The 26,613-nt window shown below is 48.1% G+C and overlaps 2 protein-coding genes and 1 pseudogene across 3 annotated transcripts; all 3 read left to right on the top strand.

Moving 5' to 3' along the window:
• Positions 1 to 1,757: 1,757 nt before the first annotated feature.
• triobpb (TRIO and F-actin binding protein b) lies at positions 1,758 to 14,641 on the top strand. Of its 2 annotated transcripts, XM_067233438.1 has the most exons (13): positions 1,758 to 2,140; positions 4,468 to 4,524; positions 5,164 to 5,232; positions 5,467 to 5,556; positions 5,741 to 5,850; positions 6,290 to 6,731; positions 7,916 to 8,138; positions 8,577 to 8,685; positions 9,349 to 9,508; positions 10,147 to 10,266; positions 12,298 to 12,384; positions 12,562 to 12,751; positions 13,008 to 14,641. In XM_067233438.1, exons 1-12 carry the CDS (start codon positions 2,135 to 2,137, stop codon positions 12,721 to 12,723), a joined length of 1,635 nt encoding a protein of 544 aa, XP_067089539.1. In that variant the 5' UTR covers positions 1,758 to 2,134; the 3' UTR covers positions 12,724 to 12,751; positions 13,008 to 14,641. The 2 variants fall into 2 exon arrangements, with proteins under 2 accessions (XP_067089539.1, XP_067089540.1); XM_067233439.1 differs by lacking the exons at positions 1,758 to 2,140; positions 4,468 to 4,524; positions 5,164 to 5,232; positions 5,467 to 5,556; positions 5,741 to 5,850 and adding an exon at positions 6,022 to 6,053 and having other exon boundaries at positions 13,008 to 14,640.
• Positions 14,642 to 15,672: 1,031 nt separating this feature from the next.
• On the top strand, positions 15,673 to 17,097 carry LOC136938233 (soluble calcium-activated nucleotidase 1-like; annotated as a pseudogene).
• Positions 17,098 to 17,233: 136 nt separating this feature from the next.
• On the top strand, positions 17,234 to 20,892 carry LOC136940602 (galectin-3-binding protein A-like). Its single transcript, XM_067232805.1, has 6 exons — positions 17,234 to 17,394; positions 17,777 to 17,895; positions 18,019 to 18,222; positions 18,626 to 18,757; positions 19,149 to 19,437; positions 19,578 to 20,892. The coding sequence occupies exons 2-6, from the start codon at positions 17,799 to 17,801 to the stop codon at positions 20,626 to 20,628; spliced, it is 1,773 nt and encodes a 590-aa protein (XP_067088906.1). The 5' UTR covers positions 17,234 to 17,394; positions 17,777 to 17,798; the 3' UTR covers positions 20,629 to 20,892.
• Positions 20,893 to 26,613: the final 5,721 nt, after the last annotated feature.

Here is a 26,613-nt window from a genome sequence, read left to right as displayed (position 1 = left end):
GGGAATGTCCCTGTACTTACTGTAAGTCTCTCTGGATAAGAGCGGCTGCTAAATGACTAAATGTAAATTTACAGTGCACTGTCATTGTGAAATCACAGAATAAACGAGGCCCATTTCATACAACTGCTCCCAAAGATGATTGGTAAGATTGAGAACTGACGGGAAAGTACGACGTAGCACAATAATACTCACTCTGGCTCCACAGTGTTTGTGCATGGCAGTATCTGTATCAGGTCACCTATCAAATCATTCTTCCATTAACTGCGGTGGTGTTTATCTACTGTTCCAGCCACTCCCTAAGCAAGCATCCGTCCAGGGAGTGGGAGGATCCAGCGGACCTGGAGAGAGACCACACTGGGCGGCAGTATGGAGGAGGTAGTGGCAGGCTGTCCAGAGCTCACTCCTCCACCTCACTACACATGCAGGTAGGAACTCTAGGATATCTAACTCTATGATCTCTAACTCTAGGATCTCTAACTCTAGGATCTCTAACTCTAGGATCTCTATCTCTAAGATCTCTAACTCTAGGATATCTAACTCTAGGATATCTAACTAGGATCTCTAACTCTAGGATCTCTAACTCTAGGATCTCTAACTCTAGGAAATCTAACTCTAGGATCTCTAACTCTAGGATCTCTAACTCTAGGATCTCTATCTCTAAGATCTCTAACTCTAGGATATCTAACTCTAGGATATCTAACTAGGATCTCTAACTCTAGGATCTCTAACTCTAGGATCTCTAACTCTAGGAAATCTAACTCTAGGATATCTAACTCTAGGATCTCTAACTCTAGGATCTCTAACTCTAGGAAATATAACTCTAGGATCTGTAACATTAGGATCTCTAACTCTGAGAATGTTGCATCAAAAGATGCAATATGTTTTTTTTTGAAAGACGACTGATATTCATGTTCATCTTGGATAGGCGACTCTCTAACTCAAACTCTCTATCTCGTTTAGGAGTTAGGGGAAGCTGAGAGCATATGGCCATTGTGTGCTTAATATCATCTGCATAATATGTAAATGTTCCTTTGAGAGTTGTTTTACTTTCGATGTGAACTTTCACCTGCCTGGCGGTTTTGCTACAGTTACTGTGAATCCCTCCATCACAGAGAGCCAGCAGCCCCGCTGTTGAGGAGAGCAGTCCATGGCGGGGTCAACATCAAAGACATCCTTCAGAGCAAATGCAGGTCTGGCCATGTTTTTTTTTTCTTTTACGTTTCATTTTGAATGGTCGGAGATATGTGGCACTGAATGCATAATGATATCAATGACGGTAAAGTTGTGGTAGAGAAAAAAGTATAGACTTTTTTAAGTAGTGCACCTTTTTTTGAGAGTCTTCTCACATTCTGTGGTCTCCCCGTTGGCTTGTCTTTACCTACACCCCTGCAGGCATTTCGTAAGAGAGAGCTTTGTCAACTGCGGGCTACTGAGGCATGCGCTTCAAATTCCTGGTTTGGGACCAAGCTTTCACAGAAGGCTATTGGGAAAACGTAAATTTATTCAGCAAAATAACATCGAAGGATCGTATTACTTTAAAGAAAGTGACACAAAAGCCATGATGCTGTTTATAATGACATCCCATGACAGTCATATTATCAAAACTTTGATTTGGGATTCGCCCTTTACACCAGAGACTGTATTTATTATGCAAACGTTGGTAATGCAGATCACCTGATTGGCTAGACTGTCCTTGTTTGCGCAAAGAATAGCCTGGGATCCGCCCCGGAAGTGGCAAACAGGGCGAGAGTGCAGATCTCGCTTCAGTTGAACTGACTGCCTGAAAGTTGTGAAATTGAGGATATGCAGTTGAATGCGACAAAAGCTTGCGTTTAGTTTGTAATCGTACCCCATTTTCTGCACCAATTAGCTAGGGAAAGGGCGCATTGAATGATAAGATACGCTTCATCGATAGAAGATTCGTAGAAATGGCGGGTTTTGTTTTAATTTCGCGTAGCCTCCAGCGGGCAGACAAGTTTTTACCCGAACGGATTAGTTAGAAAATTGAGTCGGTATCCTCGGCCAGTTTATCTACCAAATGTACTTGTTGGTCAAGTAGGCCTATAAACTTTTAAAGTAATAATTAATTCCTCCTATTCATTTCTCTCTCGTTTGCTGACTGGACCCAACAATCATGACGGTAAGTTGTCTCGCCCTTTTGGCCACCGTGTGTGACTAAATATCTCGGATATTGGAAACTTTTTATGCCCCCGTTTGTACCTTACTCTAACGCAAGTGTTCATGCATACACCGTCGAATTTGAAATATAGCCTTAAGCTGCATGTGACAATGGGGATTAAAATAGAATAATTGTTTAGATGAGTGGGTGTGCCTTTTTCCTGTTCTTGTTGTCTCATGTATCTTTGGAACTTGCTCTTTTATTTCCGTGTCTATGTGGATTTGCCCGGGGCTGTAGTGGGTACAATTACCATAACAAATAAAACAGTCGAGTATGCCTGAGGGAACAGGTTTAGCTTGTGTGTTTACAGTAGACAGTGTCATTGCTTGGCCCCTACGTGGCAATTAAACAACCACGTCCTCCATATGGTCACTGTTGGCACGTGCTGCCTCCCACCCGCCCATACAGTCCTATAGGCTCCCCTGTCCAATCAGAAACCCCCTAGGAAAGCTTGCAGGTGAATGCAGTTGTTATACAGTTGGAGAAATCCAAACCCTGCGCCCTTATAGTTCAGATAATCGGATTAATGGCTACATTCCTGCAAGAAGCGAAACGGCGTGGATTCTGCCTTGCTGGTGAGGCCAGGGCGACGTCACAGGCTCACGACAACATCGGACTGTCGCTTACGCCTCCGTCGTTCTCACACGCTCGGAAGCTTCCCTTCCTCGTGGCTCTTCCTCCTGGTCCTAACCGGAGAGGCTGCACAGCATCGCCGAGGCGTCGCTATGACGACCCATCCTGCCCTTCCATCCGCTCAATAAAGGTGAAGGAAGGAAGAGGAGGACTCGTAGCGGAACATATTTAGTAGTCCGTCGCCGTCCAGTCAGACGACAAAAGATGTCTCCTATGGAGGTCTTTGTCTGAATGCAGAATGATCTCAACTGGCTGAATGTGCCCCAGCATCTTGATATTGGCCTTGCATATGTGCCAATTCGTTCTTTTCCATCACATCCACAAAGTGACGTATTTGTCGTTCGCCTACGTCCAAGAGTTCATGGTTATGGAGAAGGTAAAGGGATGAGCTTCCAAACCACCGGGTCTTTAGACACCTGGGCCTCTCGTGAGACACCCCGCCCTCAGCCCGTCATTGGCTGTTTTTAGACCCTGTCATGGGTGGTTTTGCAGAACTAAGACCGGCGCCGTGGTTGGGTGGTTACAAGGTGGGCATGTATTATAATCCCTTGTTATAACCTCCCAGACTCCCTCCCCGCAACACACAAACCTGAGGGAGGGAGGAGGTGAACAAACAGTAGACGGAATGCAGATTGTGGAAGAAAAAAAACAAAAAGTTACTTATCCGTAGAAGTAGCTTTACCGTCGCCTGCGCCACACACACAAACGCACACTCTGTCACACACACACACACACACACTCACAAGCGTTCCCAAGAACTGCTGGCTTTCACAAGCGTGTGTGTCAACAGCACACAGTCACACTGGTATACCTCAAGAGAAGAAGAAGACCGTTCTGCGTACTCAAGGGGCCAGGGTTTTAGTTCATACACGCCACTTTGTCTCTTAAAAGTGTCCAGCGCTTTCCGTATTTGTCCTCGCCGTTTAGGGGATGCGGGCAACCCCTGTCCGCTAGCTACCCAGGCTGCGATAGCTGATGGGGGCGTGCCGGGTGCCAGATTAGTCGAGCTCTCTGTCTTTGTCTCTCTCTCTCTCTCTCTGCCCTCTGTGCGTCCCATTATCGATTTCTCCGTGCACAAAGGATATCTCTCTCCGTCCCTACTCTCAATTTTGGTGTTTCTCTGCCATCTGTCTCTCCATCTCGCAAATCTCATCCAATATGCATTTCCTTATTTCTCCCCCCTCCTCCTCCTCTCTCCCTCCCTTTCTTTCATTGTACGATGTGCTTCCTGTTGTTCATCACACGTCTTAAACCGATACACCCTCTTCCTCCGCTCATGATGTGGAGACGTGTTCAGCGTGAACAGCAGTTGGGCGTCATACCATGTTAGGCTGTTAGCGTCATAGCCTACATGCAACAAGGAGGAATGGAAGGGGTCTTTTTATGTGGACGTGAACACCTTCCACGCACACACACACACACACACACACACACACACACACACACACACACACACACACACACACACACACTGACACAGACATCCATTGTTCTGCCTTTTGTCTTTGTAACAGTGCCTTGAAATTGTGGCACCTTGAAGACCAGTTAACATGACACTCTCCCCCCCCCTCCCCCCCACCTCTCTCTCTCTCTCTCTCTCCCTCTGTTTCTCCCCTCTCTCTCTTGCCTTCTCCGTTTTCTCTCTCCCCACACAGCCCGACCTCCTCAACTTCAAGAAGGGATGGATGTCGAAACTGGACGACCACGGCGAGGTAACGCACCCCATCCCTGCCCCGTCTCGTCCACCTCTCGTTCACGCTCCTTCCCGTGTGCATGTCCCCCCCCCCCCCCCCCCCTCCACCTGGCCCCACCCCTAAGGAGAAAGGTTGTGTGTGCGTGTAAGCGGATAGCTGCAGACCATCCCAGGTGTTCTCTCACCTGAGAGCACGGTGAGGCCGTGCCGCGACAGGTGTGTGCGCTCCGGCGTGATGCGCTTGAGTAAGATCCGAACTCTGCCGTGTGTATGCGTGTGTGTGGGCGTTGGTGTGTGTGGGCGTTGGTGTGTGTGGGCGTTGGTGTGTGTGGGCGTTGGTGTGCGCGGCTGTGTGCATACTCCAGAGAGCCCAAACCATATTATGTTGTCTGCTGTAAAGAAGGCGGCGGCACGTCGTGATGAAGACAGACATGGAAGACTCGAATGTGAAGCGCCTGTGCATCACATCTTGTCACCCGTTTACTCTCTCCCACTCACTCACCCTGTCAAAAATGTTCTCCCTCTCCCACTCTCTCACATGGGCATCACCTCTTGGGTTGACATGTTTCTCTCTCCCTCTCCTCGTCTCATGCTCTCTCTCTCTCTCTCTCTCTCTCTCTCTCTCTCTCTCTCTCTCTCTCTCTCTCTCTCTCTCCAGTGGAAGAAGCACTGGTTTGTGCTGACAGACGCTGGTCTGAGGTACTACAGAGACTCTGGGGCTGAGGAGGTATGTTTTGAAGTATTCTAGACATCTACTTCGGTAGTAGTTACGTTCAAGTTACTCTTCAGAAACGGTCAATCCCTTTGGTCTTTTCTCTTCAGTTCTGTAAAGTATTACATGTCGCGATGAGAGCAAAATGTGCCAAACTGTGCTTTCAGAGTGCGCGCGTGTGTGTGTTCATGAGGACAGCTCATGCACATGGTGTCAGTTCCCCTCACCAGGTGTACTTTCCTCCCGTAGAAAGACGACCTGGACGGAGAGATCGACCTCAAGTCCTGCGTCAAGGTGTCTGAGTTTGACGTGGAGAAGAACTACGGCTTTCAGATCCAGGTGAGGTTCGTGCCTGCCAGCCGTCCTCTTCGGACTGGGGATTGTGCCAGAACTCTCTCTCTCCCCCTCTCTACCCCCCCCCCCCCCCCAACCGAACCCTTTCTCTCTCTCCCCCCCAACCCAACCCTTTCTCTCTCGCTCTCTCTGTCTCTTCTTAACTGTCGTTCATCCCTCCGCTGCTCAGACGCGCGAGGTCGTGGTCACGCTGTCGGCCATGACGGCTGGGATCAGGAGGAACTGGATCGAGGTGTTGAGGAAGAGCATCCGGCCCAGCACGTCCCCGGACCTCACACAGTGAGTTTGACACACACATACACACACTCTCTTGGGCTCCCCCTCACCTCTCTGTCTGCCTTTCTCTCTCTCTCTCCCTCCACTTTTCCCCTCTCTCACCCCATATCGTCGGAGGGCCTCAGAAGTGGTATGCTTGGGTGCTCAAGGGTGCCTTCCATGCCTCCCCAGTCTCAGTAATCTGTAGGAATGTTCCGGTGCTCACAGTGGGTCACGCTCTTTTCTCGCAGTTTCGGGAGGCGCCGTCACTTCATCAACATGTACTCTTTGTTTTCCTCTCTCTCCCTCTCTCTATCTCTCTCTCTCCCTCTTTCTCTCTCTCCCTCTTTCTCTCTCTCCCTCTTTCTCTCTCCCTCTTTCTCTCTCTCTCCCTCTTTCACTCTCTCCCTCTTTCTCTCTCCCTCTTTCTCTCTCTCTCCCCCTCGCCCCCTCCCTCCTCCAGGCTGCCAGACAGCAGCAGTGACAAGGAGAACTCCCACGCTCGCTCCGTGACCCCCTCCACCCGCCGCCCCTCCACCCGCCACGGGGAGTTGAGGACCGAAGTCCCCCCCGCCTCCCGGAGGTTCGACCACGTGGAGCTCTCGCCGGTCCCCGCCCTCGCCAGTCCCCTACCGGCCACGCAGCGAGAGGCGGGGGAGGGCCAGGGCAGGGAGCACGCCCAATGGCAGGAGGAGAGGAACCGGGACGCCACCAGCAGCCAATGGGAGGCGGTGTTGTCAAGGAAGGGGCCCGGCCTCGGTTCGGACCCCAGGCTACGGGTGGAGACGGAGATCGAGAGGAAGTGGGCGGAGTTTGAGCGCCTGCCCTTGAAGGAGATGAGGTCGTTGCCACCAATGGGCTCGCGGCCCGTCGGGCTTCAAGCCAATGAGGCGCTGCAGAGGGAGGTAGTGCGTGGAGTGGATTTGTTCCCCCTAATTTGCTAAATAACTCGGCGGTTAGACGCAAATTAACCCTTCATCTGTTCGCTCGGATGAAGTCGAACCCTCGTTTCGGCCTGTTAACCCTTTACGTTTCCCTTCAGTCAGTCATGCATGCTGTCATATCATCTCTCCAGCAGTGCTGTCTATCTGTCCAACTGTAGGGGACAGTCAGGTGGGGGCAGTGTTAAAATGAGACTTTGTGGGTGTATCCAGTAAAACAGGCTCTCGTTAACCAGAGAGGCTATGAAATCCAGGTATCTCCCTGCTTTCAGTGCCTGAAGGTATTTCCCACCTGCATACCTGTGGCATTATCCCGACACTGACAGGAGATGGAGGCAGTAGATTATCTCTAGTGAGTTCCATGGAACTTGTTTTGAGGGTGATGTCACCTTCCGGAATATTCCGTTCAACCGTACCTAAAACCTTGTGTGAGTACAGACCTTGATGTAGCCGGTAGACATGGGAAAAGGCTGCCGGGTAGCAGCACTGCTGAAGGGCCGGTTCCGTGCTGGTGGTTGCTGTGCGTGTGTTGTGTGCTGGGGAGGTGCATGGGGTGTTTTTAGCTGTCCTCGCTGCTCATTTGGTGAGCTTTACCGTTGTCTCTCTCTCTCTTTCTCCATCTGTCTCTCTCTCTCTGCCCATTTCTCACTTCTCTTTCTCCATCTGTCTCTCTCTCTCTGCCCATTTCTCACTCCATCTCTGTCCATCTCCATCTCTCTGTCCATCTCTCTCCCTCCATCTCTCTGTCCATCTCTTCATCTCTCTCCCTCCATCTCTCTGTCCATCTCTCCATCTCTCTCCCTCCATCTATCTCTCCATCTCTCTGCCCATCTCTCTCCCTCCATCTCTCTGTCCATCTCTCCATCTCTGTCCATCTCTCTCCCTCCATCTGTCCCTCCATCTCTCTCCCTCCATCTCTCTCTCTCCCTCCATCTCTCTCTCTCCCTCCATCTATCTCCCTCCATCTCTCTCTCTCCCTCCATCTCTCTCCCTCCATCTCTCTCTCTCCCTCCATCTCTCTCCCTCCATCTCTCTCTCCCTCCATCTCTCTCTCCCTCCATCTCTCTCTCCCTCCATCTCTCTCTCCCTCCATCTCTCCCTCCATCTCTCTGTCCATCTCTCTGTCCATCTCTCCTTCTCACCCTCAGGTGGCGTCTCTGAGGCAGCAGCTGGAGCGTTTGCAGGGGGGAGGGGGGGGAGGAGGGGGAGGAGGCGGTCCTGAGGCGCCGTGGGGGCGGAGCCTGGAGGCCATGGAGCGCGCCCACCGGCAGGCACTGGAGGAGCTGCAGAAACAACATGGCCGCCAGACCAGGGAGCTGGAGGCGGAGAGAGACCGGCTGCTGGAGGAGGAGACCCAGGCCACAGCACAAGGTCAGAGGTCAACTGGGGCCCCCGTCTGAATATGTCAGGGGTGGGAGATATATCGAATGTACTCTACGTTTTGTGGCTTGTTCTACGTGGGATGTAGTTTGTTTATATCGCGAACGTTGAGAATAAATAGTCACAGGATTTTCTTCCACGGGAAAGCATTATAACCGCTTTTAAAGACCGCGTTCAGAGGTGAAATTTCGCCCTCCCCAATCGTTTTCAGTTTAAGTGGTTGGAGCCCACTTTAAACAAAAACAAAATTGATGATTTTGCATTTCCTTGTTGGGTCCGAAATTCTAGCTGCATAGCAAGTGTCTCAGGCCATCTGCAGTGCGTGTTACAATGTACAGTACCAGGGGGTGGTGCTCCTGAAAACAACAATGTCAATACCGCTCCAGCGCTTGTCAGATAACACAACCTGACTCTGTGTGTGTGTGTCAGTGATGGAGGCACTGAAGAAGGCCCACAAGGAGGAGCTGGAGAGGGAGGTGGAGATGGCCAGGAGGATGGGGGGCGGAGCCGACCCACAAACCTTGCGTGGCCAACAGCAGTGAGTGTTCACCCCACACAGCATTTACACACACACACACACACAGGTGAAAAGTTGAAGGTTTTCACCTGTGTGTTTCTTTTGAACCTGTGTGTTTCGGTCCTGTGTGTTTCTTTTCACCTGTGTGTTTCGGTCCTGTGTGTTTTGAGTCACTCTTAGTGGTCTTGGCACACGGCCTCCCGTTCTTCGCTTTAACTGAATGTTTTGATTCGCTACATCCTGTTAACCATGTGCAGTCTGGCATGTTGATAAAGACTCTGCTACTGTTTGACTGTAAATACACAAGGCTCACTCTGATTGGAGGAATATGGAGGGTCATGGACTGCTGCTTTAAACACTGATCAACGTTTTCAAAAGTCTAACATAAATGGAAAAATGCTTCAGTTACATTTTGTTCATAAGTATTTTGTGGGTTGCCAATAATTGTGGCATGTGGTCATGTTCAAAATATAGATTTCTTCATGAACATTTATTTTCATTGTGACATCAGTGTGACATTAAGCTAAATTGGTAGCGTCAGTACCTATCTAGTTATTGCACACAAAAATATATAGTATTGCGTATACTGAGTATGTTCAGTATGGTAGGACAGTCCTGTAAAGAGTATAGTGCTGGTAAAGGCATACTACAATACTTCCATGTCTTGTCTTGTTCCCCCCCCAGGGCAGAGCAGCAGGCCCTCCAGAGAGAGCTGGCCGCTCTGTCAGAACGCTACTCCCACAAGTGTCTGGCGCTGAACCGCGCCCAGCAGAGCAGCGCGGAGATGGAGCGACAGACCAGCCTGAAGGAGAGAGACATGGAGCAGCTGAGGAAGGAGAACCAGGTGAGACCCACCTGAGGTCACCACCCACACCCACCTCCCAGCTCACCAGCCAGGCAGGGGGGTGTGGGGGGAGGTGCAGGGAGGTGTGGGTGATGGGTCCTGGGATGTGTCCGTGATGGGCTGGTGATTCTGTTAGATATCGTTAATACGTTTATCAACCATGGTGTAAGTACTTTTGGCTTTTTCTGCTTTATTGGAAAGTGAGTCAGGTGGCTGAGCGGTTAGGGAAGCGGGCTAGTAATCAGAAGGTTGCCAGTTCGATTCCCGGCCATGCCAAAAAATGACGTTGTGTCCTTGGGCAAGGCATTTCACCCTACTTGCCTTGGGGGGTATGTCCCTGTACTTACTGTAAGTCGCTCTGGATAAGAGCGTCTGCTAAATGACTAAATGTAAATGTAAAGTGAGTTTGAGATTGGGGAAAGATGAGGGGAGGCATGCAAGTGCCCAGGCTGGAATCGAACCTGCCCTGCCGCTGTAAGCCCTCTGCCCATGTTGTACACGCTCCACCCTGCGAGACAGCCTTTATTCATCGTTTTTAATGACGTTTATAAATTGACAATGGTTGGTTTTAATGCACAAACATGGGTCGGAAATCCTTATTCAGCCAAACGTAAGCGAAAGCTCCTCTCCCCCTCCAGGACCTCCAGGCGCGCCTGGCCCAGGAGATGACCCGCACGCTCTCCCTCGCCGCGGGACCAGGCTCGGAGCGCATCACCACCAGCAACCACCACCAGGACAGGACTTCCACTGAACAGGAGGTGGGTTATGATGGTAACAAGGGTATTGTATAGTGTAATAATAATGTAAAAAAAACAATTATACACATTTTCTTCTGTATTTGTGCTGCAATATAATATAGTTCAGTTCAGTCTTTTAATTTCATTGTCTTTAAGCATTTTTGCTTAACTTTCTTTGCCTAAGACGTTTTTTACATTTTACATTTTTTAGTCATTTAGCAGACGCTCTTATCCAGAGCGACTTACAGTAAGTACAGGGACATTCCCCCGAGGCAAGTAGGGGGAAGTGCCTTGCCCAAGGACACAACGTCATTTTGGCACAGCCAGGAATCGAACTGGCAACCTTCAGATCACTAGCCCGATTCCCTAACCGCTCAGCACCTGACTCCCCAAGACTTCTTCACAATACTGTATATTTCCGCGTCTTTGGAAACGCAGAATGTTGGAGAACATTTCTTAGATCATCGAATGGACGCTCAGTCATCGGTTAAATCAAAATACAAAGTGGCTTTATTCATCTCAATACAGGTTATACACAATCACTGGACGTTCTTGCGCTGAGAAGCCCGACATTATACAGCAAACAGTAAAGCCTCCCCCTTCTAGTCTTAAACAGTCACAAGATATCAAGTTGTTCCATGTCAATAATTAATATGCCAAATAGGTCGGCCTGACATTTAATTCAGGGGTCGAAGTGTTTTCATGCCCTGACTAGGCTGTTGAACCAAGCCCAAAAGTTCCTTAGTACTGCCTAATCAGTTTACACAGCTCTGCACTGCCGGGGGCAAAGTTTGGTGAGAGCACTCGTCTCTCTATCTCTCCAATTGGCAGGACATTGTCTTCTTTTTATCATCAATCATTCTGTCACAGGTTCCTTTTAGGCCGGCCTTACATCAGTCAAATTACAGTTGTAGCACTGTTGACACACTGGGGGCGAGTTTCCAAGTGTTTCCATCTCCAACATGATCGAGCACAATACGAGGATGGGTTTCAGGCTGCTTTCAGTCTGGACTTGAGTGGGCTGTTGCTTCCTGTTCCCTCCAGTCTGTGTAGGCACCGAATGTTACGACCCTCCCTGGACTGGGCGAACCGAGGAAGGCTTCCGATGTCTAGGGGCAAAGGAGGGTCTAACCCAGGGGTGGGCAATCCTGGTCCTCAAGGGCCGCTGTCCTGCATGTTTTAGATGTTTCCCTGCTCCAGCACACCTGTTTCAAATGAATGGGTAGTTATCAAGCTCTGTGGAAGCCAGGGAACGACCATTCATTTGACTCAGGTGTGCTGGAGCAGGGAAACATCTAAAACATGCAGGACAGCTGCCCCTGACCAGGATTGCCCACCCCTGGTCTAACCACTGGCAGCCAACACGAACACAGACGAGGGTGTCGATACAACCGTGTGTTTATTATACAGACAAGGCATCACAGGAGAACAAGGGGACGATGAACGGGGCCAAAGGAATGAAAGCAATAACAGTGCTAATTAACCTGCCTAACCCAAATGATGCCTCTCTATCAAAAACGACATGGGGCGGCACCGTTCCTCGCCTAGTGCGATAACAAGGGAGTAAGCTGCCGTGATGGAAGTGTATGCCCATGGGCTGCATTAGCGAGCTAGCTGCATTAGCTAGCTAGCTGCATTAGCTAGCTAGCTGCATTAGCTAGCTAGCTGCATTAGCTAGCTAGCTGCATTAGCTAGCTAGCTGCATTAGCTAGCTAGCTGCATTAGCTAGCTAGCTGCATTAGCTAGCTAGCTGCATTAGCTAGCTAGCTGCATTAGCTCAGCTCAAAGTGTTGTAGGGAGTGAAAGGGGAACTGTGACAGTGATATGGGCTGTTGAACAACACACCACTAAAAACAAACGCTCTTTCATATATTCAAGAGACTTCCAGACTAGGTTCCAGACTACTTTTCTCCTGAAGGCGCTGTCATGTTTGAGGGATTTTGTACATGCATTCCTGGAGTGTCTGCCGTGTCTGAGGCGTGGAATGTGTTTGGTGTGGGTGTTATTGTCATCATTGCCTTGTGGTGAACATTGCTGCCGTTTTGGTCCCAGGTCCTCCTCAGGGTGAAGGAGAACGTGGTCCAGTACCTGCATAAGGAGATCAGCTGCCTCAGAAACGAGCTGCAGTTCCTCACCTCGGTACGTCCGGGTTTTGATCTGGCTGTGGGTTTCAGTGTGACTTATTACGGGAATCAACCCGACACAGAACGGGTTCTCAATCTCGTCCGTTTCCTGTGTGTGACCCGGTCCTGACCCTGTGTGTGACCTCCTCCTCCTCCCCCTCCCCCCCCCCCCCCCCCCCCCCCCCCCCCCCAGGAGAAGCGCGTGGCCTGCGAGCGCTCCGAGGAGCTCCAAGGGGAGCTGAGCAGCCTGAAGAGCCGGAGTGAGCGTGAGCTCCAGGGTGTGAGGGAGCACCTGAGGCTGGCCATGGCTGCCCTGCACGAGGGCCAGGTCCTGGGGAACAGCCTGGAGCACTGAGACCCCCCACCACCAGCCCTGGAGAGAGGTAGGACTGGTGGAGAGAGAGATGGTCTAGGTGGGGGAAGAGGGAGAGGGAGGGAGAGGTAAGACAGGTGGGGAGAGAGATGGTCTAGGTGGGGGAAGAGGGAGAGGGAGAGAGGTAAGACAGGTGGGGAGAGAGAGGGAGAGAGGTAGGACAGCTGGGGAGAGAGATGGTCTAGGTGGGGGGAGAGAGGAACATGGAAAGGATATATTATTATTATCTCAATATGATGGAGTGTTTTCCATTCTTTGTTCTTCAGTTCCACGGGCACAGAGATGACAGCTGGGAGCAGAGGAGGAGGAAGGCCTGGAGGCAGACTGGCTGAGAGGGACCGCAATAATGCCTTAACTGTCAACCATTCAGCCAACAAGAAGCTTAGACTAGGAATCATCTGATCGACAATCGGTCACATTACACTGGGTCGCGCATTATAAGTATCTGCACTTTTGTTAACTTTTTTTTTTGTTTTTTTTTTTTACTTCCGTTTTGTGTGAGTGAGAGAGGGTGTGATTGAGTGAACATTTTGGTCTAAGAAACTGGAATATTTGAGGACAGACATTCTTCCCGGTGGTTGATAAACGAGAGAGAGAACGCGACAGTACAGAACGGCGTTCTATGTACCCACACATTGACAGTCTCCGCTGGGAAAAAGTTTTCCGACCCCTCCTGAAACCCCGAGGCCGTCTTCGTGTGACCTTGTGAGGGGGATGGACGGGCGCAGTGAGGAGCGGGCTGCAGCGCGACGTCCGGATTGGTCGATAGGAGATGACACTGCATAGGTTATACATGGTCTGCCCTCAGGTCTCCAGTGAGAGGAAGCAGATCTCGGGGTCGAGTAGGTTCCTCAGCTTGCTGGTGAAGACTGTAGGATCTCATCACGGAGTTCACATTTTAGATGGAATACAGCATTTCTTCAACAGAACTACTAGCATCTCATCGCCTGGCTTCGTACCTACTTGTATTATGTTTACAATGTTTGTTTCTCTCTTTTCTCCACCATAAATGGGAGCTTAAATTGATTGATGTTATCACGGTTTTATTTTTAAATGAATGTTTCGTTGCTTTTAGTCATTCGTCTTTTGGACTTTGGAGAATTTACTGTTTCCATTGGGATTCATACAGGGAAAAACAGCCAATTCCTGGAAAGCCAATTAATACTAAATACAGTACTGCATTTTATGTACCTTCCTCTGTGTCCTGGATTGCTTATAAAAGGATGAATGGTGGTTATTATTTAACCTCCAATTAGTCTTTTATTTTTATTTGTAATTTTTTAACCAAGGCTGAGAAGTATATTTTGAGATCTCTCTCAACCTCCATTCCAAAACAAACAATGTTTTAGGCATGTTTGTGTGTGCCACATCAAATTACTAGTGTTGCATTAATGAGCCAATGTTTTTTTTATTGTCTTGTGATGAGATGAACTAGCTACCTGTATTTTGAGAAAAATAAAATCATATTTAATGTAGAGGATGTGACAAATGGAAATGACCGAAAATCGACAAAGTAAAGGCAGAATTTTTTTTTAAAGCTTCAAAAGAAAGGAAGCACCAGTGGTCCCCCTAAGTCTGACCCTACAAATGTATAAACAAACGAGGTGTTAAATAATATAAATGTCTGAAGGACGGCGTTCCAACAGGGCTGGAGCCTTGCCTTTATATGGAGGACTATTTCAAGTAAAATCCAGAATTTCAAGATACATTTGATATCCGTTTCATATCTGGAATTAAATAACATTTGTTGTAAAGATGGAACACAGCGTTCCCTGCAAAAGAAACAAACAAAAAAACGTAGAACCTTTAAGTCACTCAGCCATAAGATGATTAGGCTACAACCTTTAGGCTTTACATAAGGGTGCTAATCTCTCCTACTGTAGAGGGGCATGACCACCCTGGAGTCAGTCACCCGTATGTACCCAACGTGCCGTGACAGACTCAACTCCCCACTGCTCTCTCCCTCCTCTTGTCTGTGTGGATATGCAGTCATTTCCATGCGCTTTCCCACCGATTTGTACATTCTACAATGTTACAATTTCACAAAAAAACTAATTATATTTGTTGTGCTCAAAACATAAACTCACAACCACAGCTGAGCCTGAGCATTGAATTGGTATAACTCACTCGTTTATTGGTCCCCATTAGAACCATGTCTGTGTCCATCTCTGGGTTATCTTTGACCCCAAGGTGTGTCAGATCAAACAACCCCTCTGGTACCTTAGCCGGTTAGGCTCAGTCTTTTGACCAAGGGAGGGACAGGTTAACCCTCGTGCTGCCTTCGGGTCACATGACCCAAAGGTTCATAACGAACCATCGTTGTGTTTACCCAATTTTACCCAATACAAAAACAAATAAAAATAATTTTCTTTTAACCATTCCAATGTGGGGGGGAAAATGCTTCACTTTGTTTTTGTATGAGGTAAATTTGTTGCAATACGACGGTGGGTCACAATGACTGATGGGTCAGAATGACCCGAAGATAACACAAGGGTTAAAGGCCATCACATTACTGAGGCTGACTGACTGATAGCAATCAGACATGGGCAGGAATGGTATTTACAGATGAGGACTCAGTCTCAGGTTCTCAGAAGAGATTTCTATCAGGTTTTTATATCCACCGCTTACAAAAAAGTAAGTGGTGGATATAATTGTTTTTTTTGTATTCTTGTCTCAAACCAGGTACTGTAGGACGGTTTGGTACTGTTGTTTTGGGTGTAGATTGCATACATTTGGAATCTGGAATGATTGCATAACTGAAGGTGTGTGTATAGTGCATCATAGAACAGGATTTAGGTAGAACATAGTTCATGTTCATGCAAATCTCTCTTCAAACCAAGTCTGCCAAGGCGGACAGCCACCGCCTCGCCCATCAATCACTTTTTCTATTTTCTCCCTCTCTTCCTCTTCTCAACTCCTTCACCCTCTCCCATGCCTGTGCCTCCAGGCTACTCCCATGTGGATCCGAATGATCTTCTTACCCCTCTGCATATCTCTGTGGGAGGACTCCCCATGTTGGCCTCCATGATGAGCAGCACAGACCCTCGTTTCCGCCTCAACTGGAGGCCCATTGTTATGGTGGGAGCAGCCCTGGCTGTGGTCCTCTACATCCAGCTGGGCTTCCCCCAGTATAGCAGCCCTGGCTGTGGTCCTCTACATCCAGCTGGGCTCCCCCCAGCATAGCAGCCCTGGCTCTGGTCCTCCTCCTCTACATCCAGCTGGGCTCCCCCCAGCATAGCAGCCCTCGGGGCTGGAGGAGCAGCCGCGCCAGCCTGGACGCCAGCCGCTACAACGACACCTATCCCCTCAGCGCCCCCGAGCGCCAACTCAGGGCACGCGCTAACGCATCCCCAGCGAGAAGAAGCTGACGTGGTTCAGCTCCATGCGGAGGGGCCACCTGCTGGTGTCCCCGAGCGGGGACCGGGTGACCGTGGAGTGGGACCAGGACAGGGTGCTGCTGGAGAGCCACCTGGCGGAGAAGGGCAGGGCGATGGAGCTGTCGGAGCTGGTGGTGTTCAACGGGAAGCCGTACACTGTGGATGACCGTACGGGAGGGGTGTACCACATTGACGGGCGCAACGCCGTGCCCTGGGTCATCCTGCCTGACGGCGATAGCTCTGTCGCCTAAGGTCAGTGAACCCTTTGTGTTGCCTTCGGGTCTCAATGACCCGAAGGTTCCCAACGACCCATCGTTGTGCTGCGATAACATTACCCGATACAAAAACAAATAAAAAGCAAATAAAGTCGACCACGTCAACAACAACCCAGAGTGGGTGAATGTGGTGGGGCCTTATGGGGACATTCAGCACCAGAACTGGGTTCCCATGTACAACCTGCTGAAGTCTGTCGCGGGGTTCCAACCTCCAGGTAAGAGCCGAGGCCAGGGCTGGGTAGTAGCTGGCCACATCATGCCAAGATACATCTTATGGTCTGCATATTGGAATGATTTACCAGATTGTCTTTAGAACAACTGTGTTGCGTAGTGCACATGTTGTTTTTTTCCGTCCTCCATTTCCTGGTTTTATTTTCTCTGCCTTATCTGACAACTGAAAATGAGACTGGTTCAGCAACATTTTTCTTACCTGGCATTTGCCTCCTTCCCGCCAGTCTTACCTTTACCCTCCGTTTCAAAACCTTTTTTTCCCCCTCTGTCCCCCCCCCCCCCACACACACACACACCCCTCCTCCCCAGGCTACCTGATCCACGAGTCCGCTGCGTGGAGTGACAGCCTGCAGCGCTGGTTCCCCCCTGCCCCCCGCTGAGCAAGCGCGCAGTGCTACAACGAGACTGAGGACGGGTGGCGCGGCGCCAACCTGGTGCTGAGCTGCTCGCCCGACGCAAAGAAACATGTCTGAAAGAGTTCTCATAGAGAGAGAGAGAGAGAGAGAGAGAGAGAGAGAGAGAGAGAGAGAGAGATGCACAATAACTATTCCCTCACAATAACAACATATTTCTGGTTGTTAACGCAACATAAACATTGCCCTCCCACTTCAAAAAGCAAGTTGGAGCTTGATTGTGCAACTGGCCCTCATTGTGCGATTTTGTGAGAAACGAAACTAAATCGAAACTGAACAGCCATCAACGATTGCACCTGCAACTTGCCTCAGTTTGTGAAGAGAGACGACGGCTACCGTACAAACAGCTATCAAGAGGTAAGATATTTTAATGATATCCCAATTAAATTATCTTCTATTATGTGGGGTGTTTTAGAAGGTCCTACAAGTAGAAAGTCTTTTATATATGACTGTACACATCAGTATGCATTTTGCACATCATTTAGCCTACTATTGGCTTATTGAATGTATGCATTATGGCAAAAATGTATGTATTGTGTGACTCATCAATCTATCTTTGATGGGTTGTGTGTATGTATCATTATTTTCTCGAGTTTAAGGAAGTTAAAAATACTTGTTTAAAAAAAAAACTTTTAAACAATTCAGAATTAATAATCTAACACTACTAAATGTCCTTCACAGTTAAAGCGAAGTGAAAACAATAACTTTCATTTCCCTTTTCCTCGATTGTCTGTGTCAGCGGCCCACATACAGTGACAGACATGCAGACTTGTGTAATCACGTTCCCTTGGTGCCTTTTGCTGTTGCTGCTTCATGTCTCTGGGCTCGACTCTGTCTCGCTAAGAGGAAGCCTATTCAGTAAGTCAGCCTATGGCACACATCATTATTATATGAATGTCACTGTATAAATGTATCATGGCAATTTTCTAATAGAATGCAAACAGATATAATTGAGTAGTTTGCTCCCCTCCTTGTGTTCAGCGAGGGACAGGACTCCCCTGGAGGGCGACGTGAGGCTGGTGGGGGGGCGAGCGCTCTCGGAGGGCCGAGTGGAGATTTACCACAGCGGCAAATGGGGAACGGTGTGTGACGATGGCTGGGACTTGGCAGAGGCCCAGGTGGTGTGTCGGCAGCTGCAGTTCCCTGCTGCTGAAGCTGCCGTCTCTGGAGGAACCTACGGAGAGGGTTAGCATCTCGCCTACGTTACTTACACTGTTCGGCCACCGTGGGGCAGTAGAGAGACGTTTTGGCTTGTATGGCGTATTGGTAGGTAGGTAGGTATTTATTCATCCCTGAGCGGTAATTGCAGTGTTACAGCAGGTAAGTTGAGAAAGTACCAAGTACTAGTAATAAAACGCGTTACCAATACAAAGATACACAGAGCTGTGGATGGACATGGTTAATTTATGGGGTCGTACACACGTACAAAACAATTTAACGCAGGTAACAGGGAATGCACAAAAAGAATGGATGCAGATGACAGGACACTACATGGATACAGTAACTGATGCAGTACCGGATACAATTTATTATATGTGAAAGTCGTTTATTGTCTTTCCTTACTTTATTGTCTTATTTGATGTGAAAGGTTCTGGATCCATCTGGCTGGATGATATGGACTGCAAAGGAACAGAAAAATCCTTATCCAGTTGTACCTTCAAAGATTGGGCGTTAACAGACTGCTCCCACAAGGAAGATGCTGGGGTCGTTTGTGAGACAGGTACGCTTCACCATGCATCTGAAACATCGCGTTTCTGTGAGAGAGCTTATCAACATCCTAACTCAACCAAATCCTGTAAAGTTAGGAAAACAATCAACACAGCAAACCATTGTTTAACATCTTTGTAAGCTTATTGAAGTGATACACATTCCTCTATTGATTTCTTGGCTTTAACAGTCAGTTGGTTGTGAACCAAGAGCGCCACATACTACAAAAAATAAACCAAGAGCACACCCTTGTGGACAGAATCAAAAGCCATAAAATTACAACATAAGAAACATCACATGCATAATGAGCCAGAAACATTTTGACAAAAGTCTTGGATTATGACGCCTTATATCTCTGTCCTCCTGTGCTTACTTCATCTCCTGTTCTCCTCCTGGTGTACCAGGCAGCAATATGAGCAGCACAGTCCATCTGCTGGACCATCGCCATGGCCTGTCTGAGGAGCTGGGCCAGCTGTTTGATTCTGGGGAGGGATGTGACGTGGACATCCTGGTCCGGAGTCCTACTGGGAACAGACTGGATGGGAATGGTTCCTTAGAGGTGGAGGAGAGGAACATCTGCATGCACAGGATGGTCCTCTTCCTCTTCCCGGAGTTCAATGTTACCCTTCAAGCCCGGAAATTCACCATTGAAGTGAGCCAGTCCTGTCAGACATATGTCACTAGCTTCATCAGGTACAGTAGTCCCCACCAAACATTTCTCTTCCTACGACGGATTTCCATCGTATATCGCTGATGAGACGTGTATGTTGATATTGGGGTCTTTTGTATATCTCGTTTTGTAGTTGTCGTTCTTCATCTCTCCGTCCCTTCAGGTACCTTTACACTCGTCAGACGGAGGTGACCGTCTCCTCGGCCCACTGCCTCCATCAGCTGGCCTCCGAGTTTGGGGTGACGCAGCTGATGCAGGACGCCGGCAGGCTCTTCACTGTGCTGCTCCCCGAGGACAGCACCTTCCACACCCAGGTGGCCCTCTACCAGTACTCTGTGGAGGCTGGGGATCTCGTGCTCCAGGAGAACTGTCTTCAGTACCTGTCCTGGAACTTTGAGGATCTGACCATCTCCCCTGCTTGGATGGATCTTTCCGTGAACGCGCTGCAGGCCCTTCTGTCTCGCTCGGACATGGTGGTGCCAGACGAGGCTTTCCTCCTGCAGGCCCTGGAGAGCTGGATCTCAGAAAGGAAAAACTCTGTCGATCTGGAGAACCAGAATGCCTTGCTGGGCCAAATCCGCTTTCCTATGATCCCTGCTGAGAAGCTCTACGACTTGCAGTTCACCTCTCAGCTGTACAAGAGCCATGAGAAGCTGTACAGCGACGGCGTGCTGAAGGGGTTCGAGCTTAACGTCTTGCTCATTGGCAGGCTGAAGAAGCATGCAGACTTCAAGGGGGAGGAGTTTGACTACCAACCCAGGATCTACACAGCTGAACCGTGGAGCATCACCCTCAACAATACCAAAAATGATGGGCCATACAGGAGACCTGTGTATCGTGGAGGTTATTACAATTATGAAGAATTCTACTATCCAAACACAGCTAAATCATTCAGCACTCCTGTCCACAGTAGCCTTGTCTTTCAGAACAACAAGATCAGCTGGATTGCAGATGTCTACCTGAATCGTCAACAATGTCCAAGTTGTGATTCGTTTCCCGCAGCGAAACTGTACACCCAAAATACCATCAACCAAACCATTCGCTACAGTAACAGGCTGCTGATACTGTGTAAGGAAAAGTATGTGTCTCATGTCCAAGACTTCAAGGACAACCTGGCCTTGGTGCCCAATAACAGTAGCAGCCAGTCATTGGCCTACCCCTGCCCTGATGACCAGTATGCCTACCGCTTTGTAGTGAGACCTGAGTACTTCTAATCAGAAAGCACTCAGCCGTCTGGGTTCTCAGTTTGCCATCAATCAAACAATTGAAATCTGTAACCAATCAATCACCCATGTATCAATTGTATTGGGACAGTGGTTCTTTTAGTAGTAGAAAATAGGCATTTTAGCATACAGTATGTGATTTACATTTTTATGTACTATTACACTTTGATTTGTTGCAGGAAAAAAATCGAAATGTTAATTTTTTCTCATCAGCATTTATATGAAATTAATCTGAATAAAGGCATTTGAACTCGACTGAAATGTGGATCGTATTCTTGCTACAAAGTTTATTTTCCCTCATCAAGTGACCTCTTTTTCAACGCTCACAGAAGCCACTAGAGGGAGTCCCTAAAGAACCAAAATAAAATAGACAACAAGGTAGTAACTAACGACGAAACGACTAAACCATGCTCTCTCCCCCTGAATTCTGTGACGATACAAATAAATGATTGTTTTATTTTAGTGGAATCTCGGCAGGGGGCTGATAGCCTCAGTCAGTAGCTGGTCATTCTCTACTGTGCCAGAACATCTGTCACAGTATATTTACATTTAGTCATTTAGCAGACGCTCTTATCCAGAGCGACTTACAGTAAGTACAGGGACATTCCCCCCGAGGCAAGTAGGGTGAAGTGCCTTGCCCAAGGACACAACTCATCTTGCACGGCCGGGAATCGAACTGGCAACCTTCCGATTAGGAGCCCGATTCCCTCACCGCTCAGCCACCTGACTCCCCGTATATAATACCACAGATTCATTCAGTACAGACCTTAGCGATTCAGACCAAGCTCTCAGACCATGTCACTATCACTTTTGTCTGTCTTCAGAGATGGAACTCATTAAAAAGACTAACGTCCACTCATCACTGAATGATATCATCTTCCAGTCAAGATGAGTTTGGAACACGTAAGCAAGCATACCAGGCCAGGCTGCTCAGCACCAAGTGTAAAAAGGAAAGTGAATCAGAGAGGTGGGTCATGTCTGGGGGTGAAGTGTTTACACTGAAACGTGATACACACTGTAACTATGGCAACAGAATATATGATAGTGGATCATTGAGCAAATAAACTGATAAGAGATCATCTCTTCAACTTACATATTAAGAGATGGCAGTTTACAAGCAAGAAAGAAAGGTTTTTCGCGATATTTCACAAACTTTATAAACTCCAAATCAGATAAGGTCTTGTTTCGCTATGAAACGTATCTTGCAGTATACTGTAAGTGTCTCTGGGTTGATATTTACCCTACTGCATTGCCCCTGGGTTGTGGTGTGTTTTGGGAGGTCAGATGTACACGAATCTTTGACATTTTGTGATGTGAGTTTCAGTGATGACAGAGATGTGTTTCTCATGTAAAGCATGTCCACTAACGCAGTATCATACTCTTGATATCCATGGTGAACGTCAAGTATTTGCCCTGTCTGGAAAAATATATGACTGTATTTCCCTGTCATATCCTGGTTGTCATATCCTGGTTGAACCGAATACCACCACCCTGCCCTTCATCTCGAATCTCCCACAAGCCTCTCCCTACCTTCCCCCCGAGGCAAGTAGGGTGAAGTGCCTTGCCCAAGGACACAACGTCATTTTGCACGGTCGGGAATCGAACCGGCAACCTTCTGATTAATAGCCTGACTCCCTAACCGCTCAGCCATCTGACCCCCAAGAGGAAGGCAGCTGTTTTTACTACCAAGAAATAGAGGAGTGTGCTGTTCCCCGTTGGCTTTGGGCACACAGTAGAACAGAGACAAAGCACTTTTGGACTTGTTTGATGCGCCACTTCCTTTCATGTTGTCTTCATTTCCTCCTTACGGATACAGTCCCACACTGCAGGGATTAGATTTATAATATCCTCCAAGAGTAACTTTGAGGATATTCTACGCCCATGCTTTCAGAGGACGTTCCTGGGAAGCCATCCAAAAACTAAACATTCAATGACATTTTCTTGAAGTTAATCACTGCAAACACATTTAACCAGAGGTGGAATTAATCATGCTGGTTGAGGAAAGGCTGTTTTCTCTTTTAGACAATGTCGGAAAAATTGAAGATGTAACTTTATTCTGTATAAAATGATACTGTGTTCAGCATTCCTTGTATGCAGAGAGAGGCCAGGGTGTCAGGTGGCTGAGCGGTGAGGGGATCGGCCTAGTAATCCGAAGGGTGCCGGTTCGATTCCCGGCCGTGCCAACTGACGTTGTGTCCTTGGGCAAGGCACTTCACCCTACTTGCCTCGGGGGGAATGTCCCTGTACTTACTGTAAGTCGCTCTGGATAAGAGCGTCTGCTAAATGACTAAATGTAAATGTACCCCCAAATCTGAACTCTGAAATCTGGGTAAACATACAAGACCCTTATCTTGGGGCTAAGGACTAAGAAGAGGGGGGTTTGTTTGTTTATTTGAAGGAGATACTGTTTGACAGAGCTAGAAGGAAGACTGAGGTCTGGTGACCATTAGCTTGTCACCTAGTGGGGGTAGGGTTGATGTTGTAAATGTCCATCGCACAAACGTAAACACGCACACACACATGCCAGGTCTATGCAAGGGAGCCAATGAAAGAAGAGCCATGGGACATTTGCATGCCTTTGTTTTAACTGTCAAGAGCGGGTCTGTTTAAATAGGTAGCTAGCACAACATGCTAGCGGACAAACTTTGTAGCTATCTCCACTCAGATATAATGATAAGGGAGGACTGTTTCACAACAGAACTTAAAATCTGAGATTATGCATGGGAGTATTCACGGGGAGTTTCTGCTTCTGTCCGTCTACAATTGAATTGTAAAAGTTGTGTGTGGGGTTGCGTCTCTCTCCAAATCCCTGGAGCAACGAAAGGGTGTCAGTTGGCTGAGCGGTGAGGGAATCAGGCTAGTAATCCGAAGGTTGCCAGTTCGATTCCCGGTCATGCAAACTGACGTTGTGTCCTTGGGCAAGACACTTCACCCTACTTGCCTCGGGGGGAATGTCCCTGTACTTACTGTAAGTCGCTCTGGATAAGAGCGTCTGCTAAATGACTAAATGTTTAAAAAAAAGACATCACTAGTCTGTTTAACCCTTGTGCTGCCTTCGGGTCACAACGACCCATCGTTGTTCTGCGACAACTTTACCCAATACAAAAATATATAAAAAGCATCGGGGGGGACAACCCGACGGTTAAAAGGGTCACAATGACCCGAAGATAGCACAAGGGTTAATGGGTGACCTCACCGGTCACAATGACCCAAAGATAACACAAGGGTTAATGGGCGACCTCACCGGTCGAGGAAAACCACTTTCTAACATCAAACACATTCTACCTTTGAATCCTCATTAAAACTCTGATCTTAACCACTGCTGAGGCTGACAAGACACTCGCTCCAGGGCCCTGTGCTAAGAGAACAGAGGCGCGTAGGAGAGCAAGTGCTGGAATGACCCCGCCTGCTTCACCTGTCAGGTAGAGAGGACAGGGAGGGCTTTATGACAGGTGACGTTGTACAGTATTACTGTCCCATACAGGAACTACAAGTGAGGACACCTCGTGATCATTAATATCATCATCACTGTCATAATCATCACCATCATTGGCATCATTGTCCAACTACATAATCTGGTTTTGGCACTGGGTCACGACCTCTGACCCCAGGAACGGGAGGTCGAGCCATCCCTCAGACCAACAGTGACTGTAAACAAAACAAGCTACAACCTCCCACACAAGGTCCTGTGTTCTCAGAGGAGAGCATCCCACTGTTGCTACAACGACCCAGCCTCTGTTCTAGTCTCGTATCTCTAGGACTTTCCGCTCCCTCCAAACAAGGCCTCCATTTGTTAAATACTAGAACCATCTAAACCCATTTGTCATTGGGTGTTGACACACCCATTGACAAAATCCATTGTTCAACTTGGGTCAGTTGGTAAATGTCAGTACAAGCAGAGGTAGCCACAGGACTGGGGACTGTGATCGGCGCAGCATCACAGACCGGGGGCTGAGGAAAGGGACCGGGAACTCGCTGTTGTCCGTCATGGAGACTGGTTTCCGGTTGGCTACTAGATCCAGCTTTGGCAGACTGTCACAGATCGATGTCCACTGGCGACCAGGTCCAGCGTTGACAGACCCACGACCAGGCAGGTGCTGACAGCTCAAACCCCCCACACCACAGGGGATGTGTGGAGGGGGGACAGAGAGAGGAGAGCAGGAATTAGAGAAGGTCAGGAGCAGCTAACAGTTACAGTAATATTAGAATTAGATCCCCACCGGTCAAGTGTGGACTAGTGCAGCAATTTAGCAGAGCAAAAAGGGTATTTGATGCAGCCCTAGACACTAAGATAGTGCCAGCCCCCCTCAGTTGGAACATGAAATTTGTTGGGAGTTACCGACAAGAAAACGTTGTTCTAGAGGTATTGAGTCGGGTCTGAATGGACATACTGCCACTCAGTGGAGAGTCATGGAAGAGAATGACTCACGCCAACACGTACACCATATAGACAAAAATATTGGTACACCTACACATCACATGTACAGGAGTTTTTATGGCATCCCAGTCTACATCTATAATATGGAGCTGGTCCCTCCCTTGTAGTGCCCAAACGGATGCTCTCGTGGCTGAATGGGCACATTCCTACAGACACACTCCCAAATCATGTAGAAATCCTTCCCTGAAGAGTGGAAGCTGTTATATCAGCAAGTGGGGGGGCGACTCCAGATGAATGCTTATGGATTTTGAAAGGGAGGTCATATAAGCCCCTGTAGGGCCAATGTGTAGATATCCCAATACTTTGCCTCTATAGTGTAAATACATAGATGTATTAGTGGCGCCCTCTAGTGGCTTATCTCACAACAGGGAGGGGACACTGGCTGTCTGAATTGAATAACTTACAGTTTTTTCCGATTGCTTAGACACTAAAATGTCAAATAACACACAGTTAGTGAAACCTGACACTCAAGGAGCAAAACAGCAGCCCAGATCTGCACGACTATAAGCACATTCTCAGCCTCACACTATTTGCTAAATACTACACACGCTGTTTTGCAAACCACTAAACACACTTTTCTACGTTAGACACAGAAATGTAAGATGATGTCACTTCATTGCCTTTTTTAGACACTGCCTTGTAAATTGCCACACGTGAATGAATGGATCAAACACGGGCGACAGGTGTACAAGCACTAAAGTGCTAAACTGTAAACATACCAATCAGGTGTAAGCACTATACAGTTTTTTTCAAATGCTTACACACAAATTCCTTACTTTTCACACAATTTCTGAAACCTGACACTCAAACACCAGAACCACCCCTCAAATCTGCAAAACCATACGCACATTTTGGGCCTTTGACTCAGTTTTCAATTTCATAAAACACTTTTTGCAAAACACAACACACAATTCTCCAATTCGCCACCAGTGTCTGGACTCCGTGGGGGATTCTTCTGCGGATGTTGGGCAGGCGCCCTTTAATCAATAATTCCCAATGGGGTCTAAGCTCCAAACACTTGTAGTACATTTTTCTGGGGCAGCCGTCTCCCACAGGCAGAAGAAGCTCTCTGAGGAAGGTCTCCCTGCACCCCCCTCCCTCATCCTCTGATCCCAGACCTGGCAGTTGTAGCCTGCCTGCCTGCCTGATTTAATGAATATATTAATCAATAAATTATTAAAGGAATTAATCAATGAATAACAGGAATTCAGTTGATCTACCATGAGGCTTTTAGACCTCACAGTTTAAGTTCACCCCCAACCCATATACTGTGATGAATAAAGATGTCACATATCCATGGATCATAGCTAGTTAACATTGCAAGCGTTCTTGTTTCTGAGATGACCCCCATGTTGTCACCAGTGAGATCCACTGGCAGACATCCAATCCTGACAGCTATAGCAGAAGCATTGTGGAACAATGAATCATCAACAAAACGTTATTGACATGAATGATTAGCACAACTTGGCATGGTCAACTGAAGGTTTCGGAATCATAGAATCCCCCTTAGACTGCTGGACCCAGGGATTCCCTCAAGG

The sequence above is a fragment of the Osmerus mordax genome, chromosome 3, assembly GCF_038355195.1.
Source record: "Osmerus mordax isolate fOsmMor3 chromosome 3, fOsmMor3.pri, whole genome shotgun sequence".
In the NCBI taxonomy this organism is placed as follows: Eukaryota; Metazoa; Chordata; class Actinopteri; order Osmeriformes; family Osmeridae; genus Osmerus; species Osmerus mordax.
The sequence above is the reverse complement of the archived record's forward strand: the minus strand, read 5'-3'. Positions and strand labels throughout refer to the sequence as shown.

Coding starts and splice junctions, on each gene's coding strand:
- triobpb (XM_067233438.1), top strand. Junction 4,525..5,163: donor AACTGGACGACCACGGCGAG/GTAACGCACCCC, acceptor CTCTCTCTCCAG/TGGAAGAAGCACTGGTTTGT. Junction 12,385..12,561: donor AGCTGCAGTTCCTCACCTCG/GTACGTCCGGGT, acceptor CCCCCCCCCCAG/GAGAAGCGCGTGGCCTGCGA.
- LOC136940602 (XM_067232805.1), top strand. CDS start 17,799: ATGCAGACTTGTGTAATCACGTTCCCTTGGTGCCTTTTGCTGTTGCTG. Junction 17,896..18,018: donor GCTAAGAGGAAGCCTATTCA/GTAAGTCAGCCT, acceptor CCTTGTGTTCAG/CGAGGGACAGGACTCCCCTG. Junction 18,758..19,148: donor TGGGGTCGTTTGTGAGACAG/GTACGCTTCACC, acceptor CTGGTGTACCAG/GCAGCAATATGAGCAGCACA.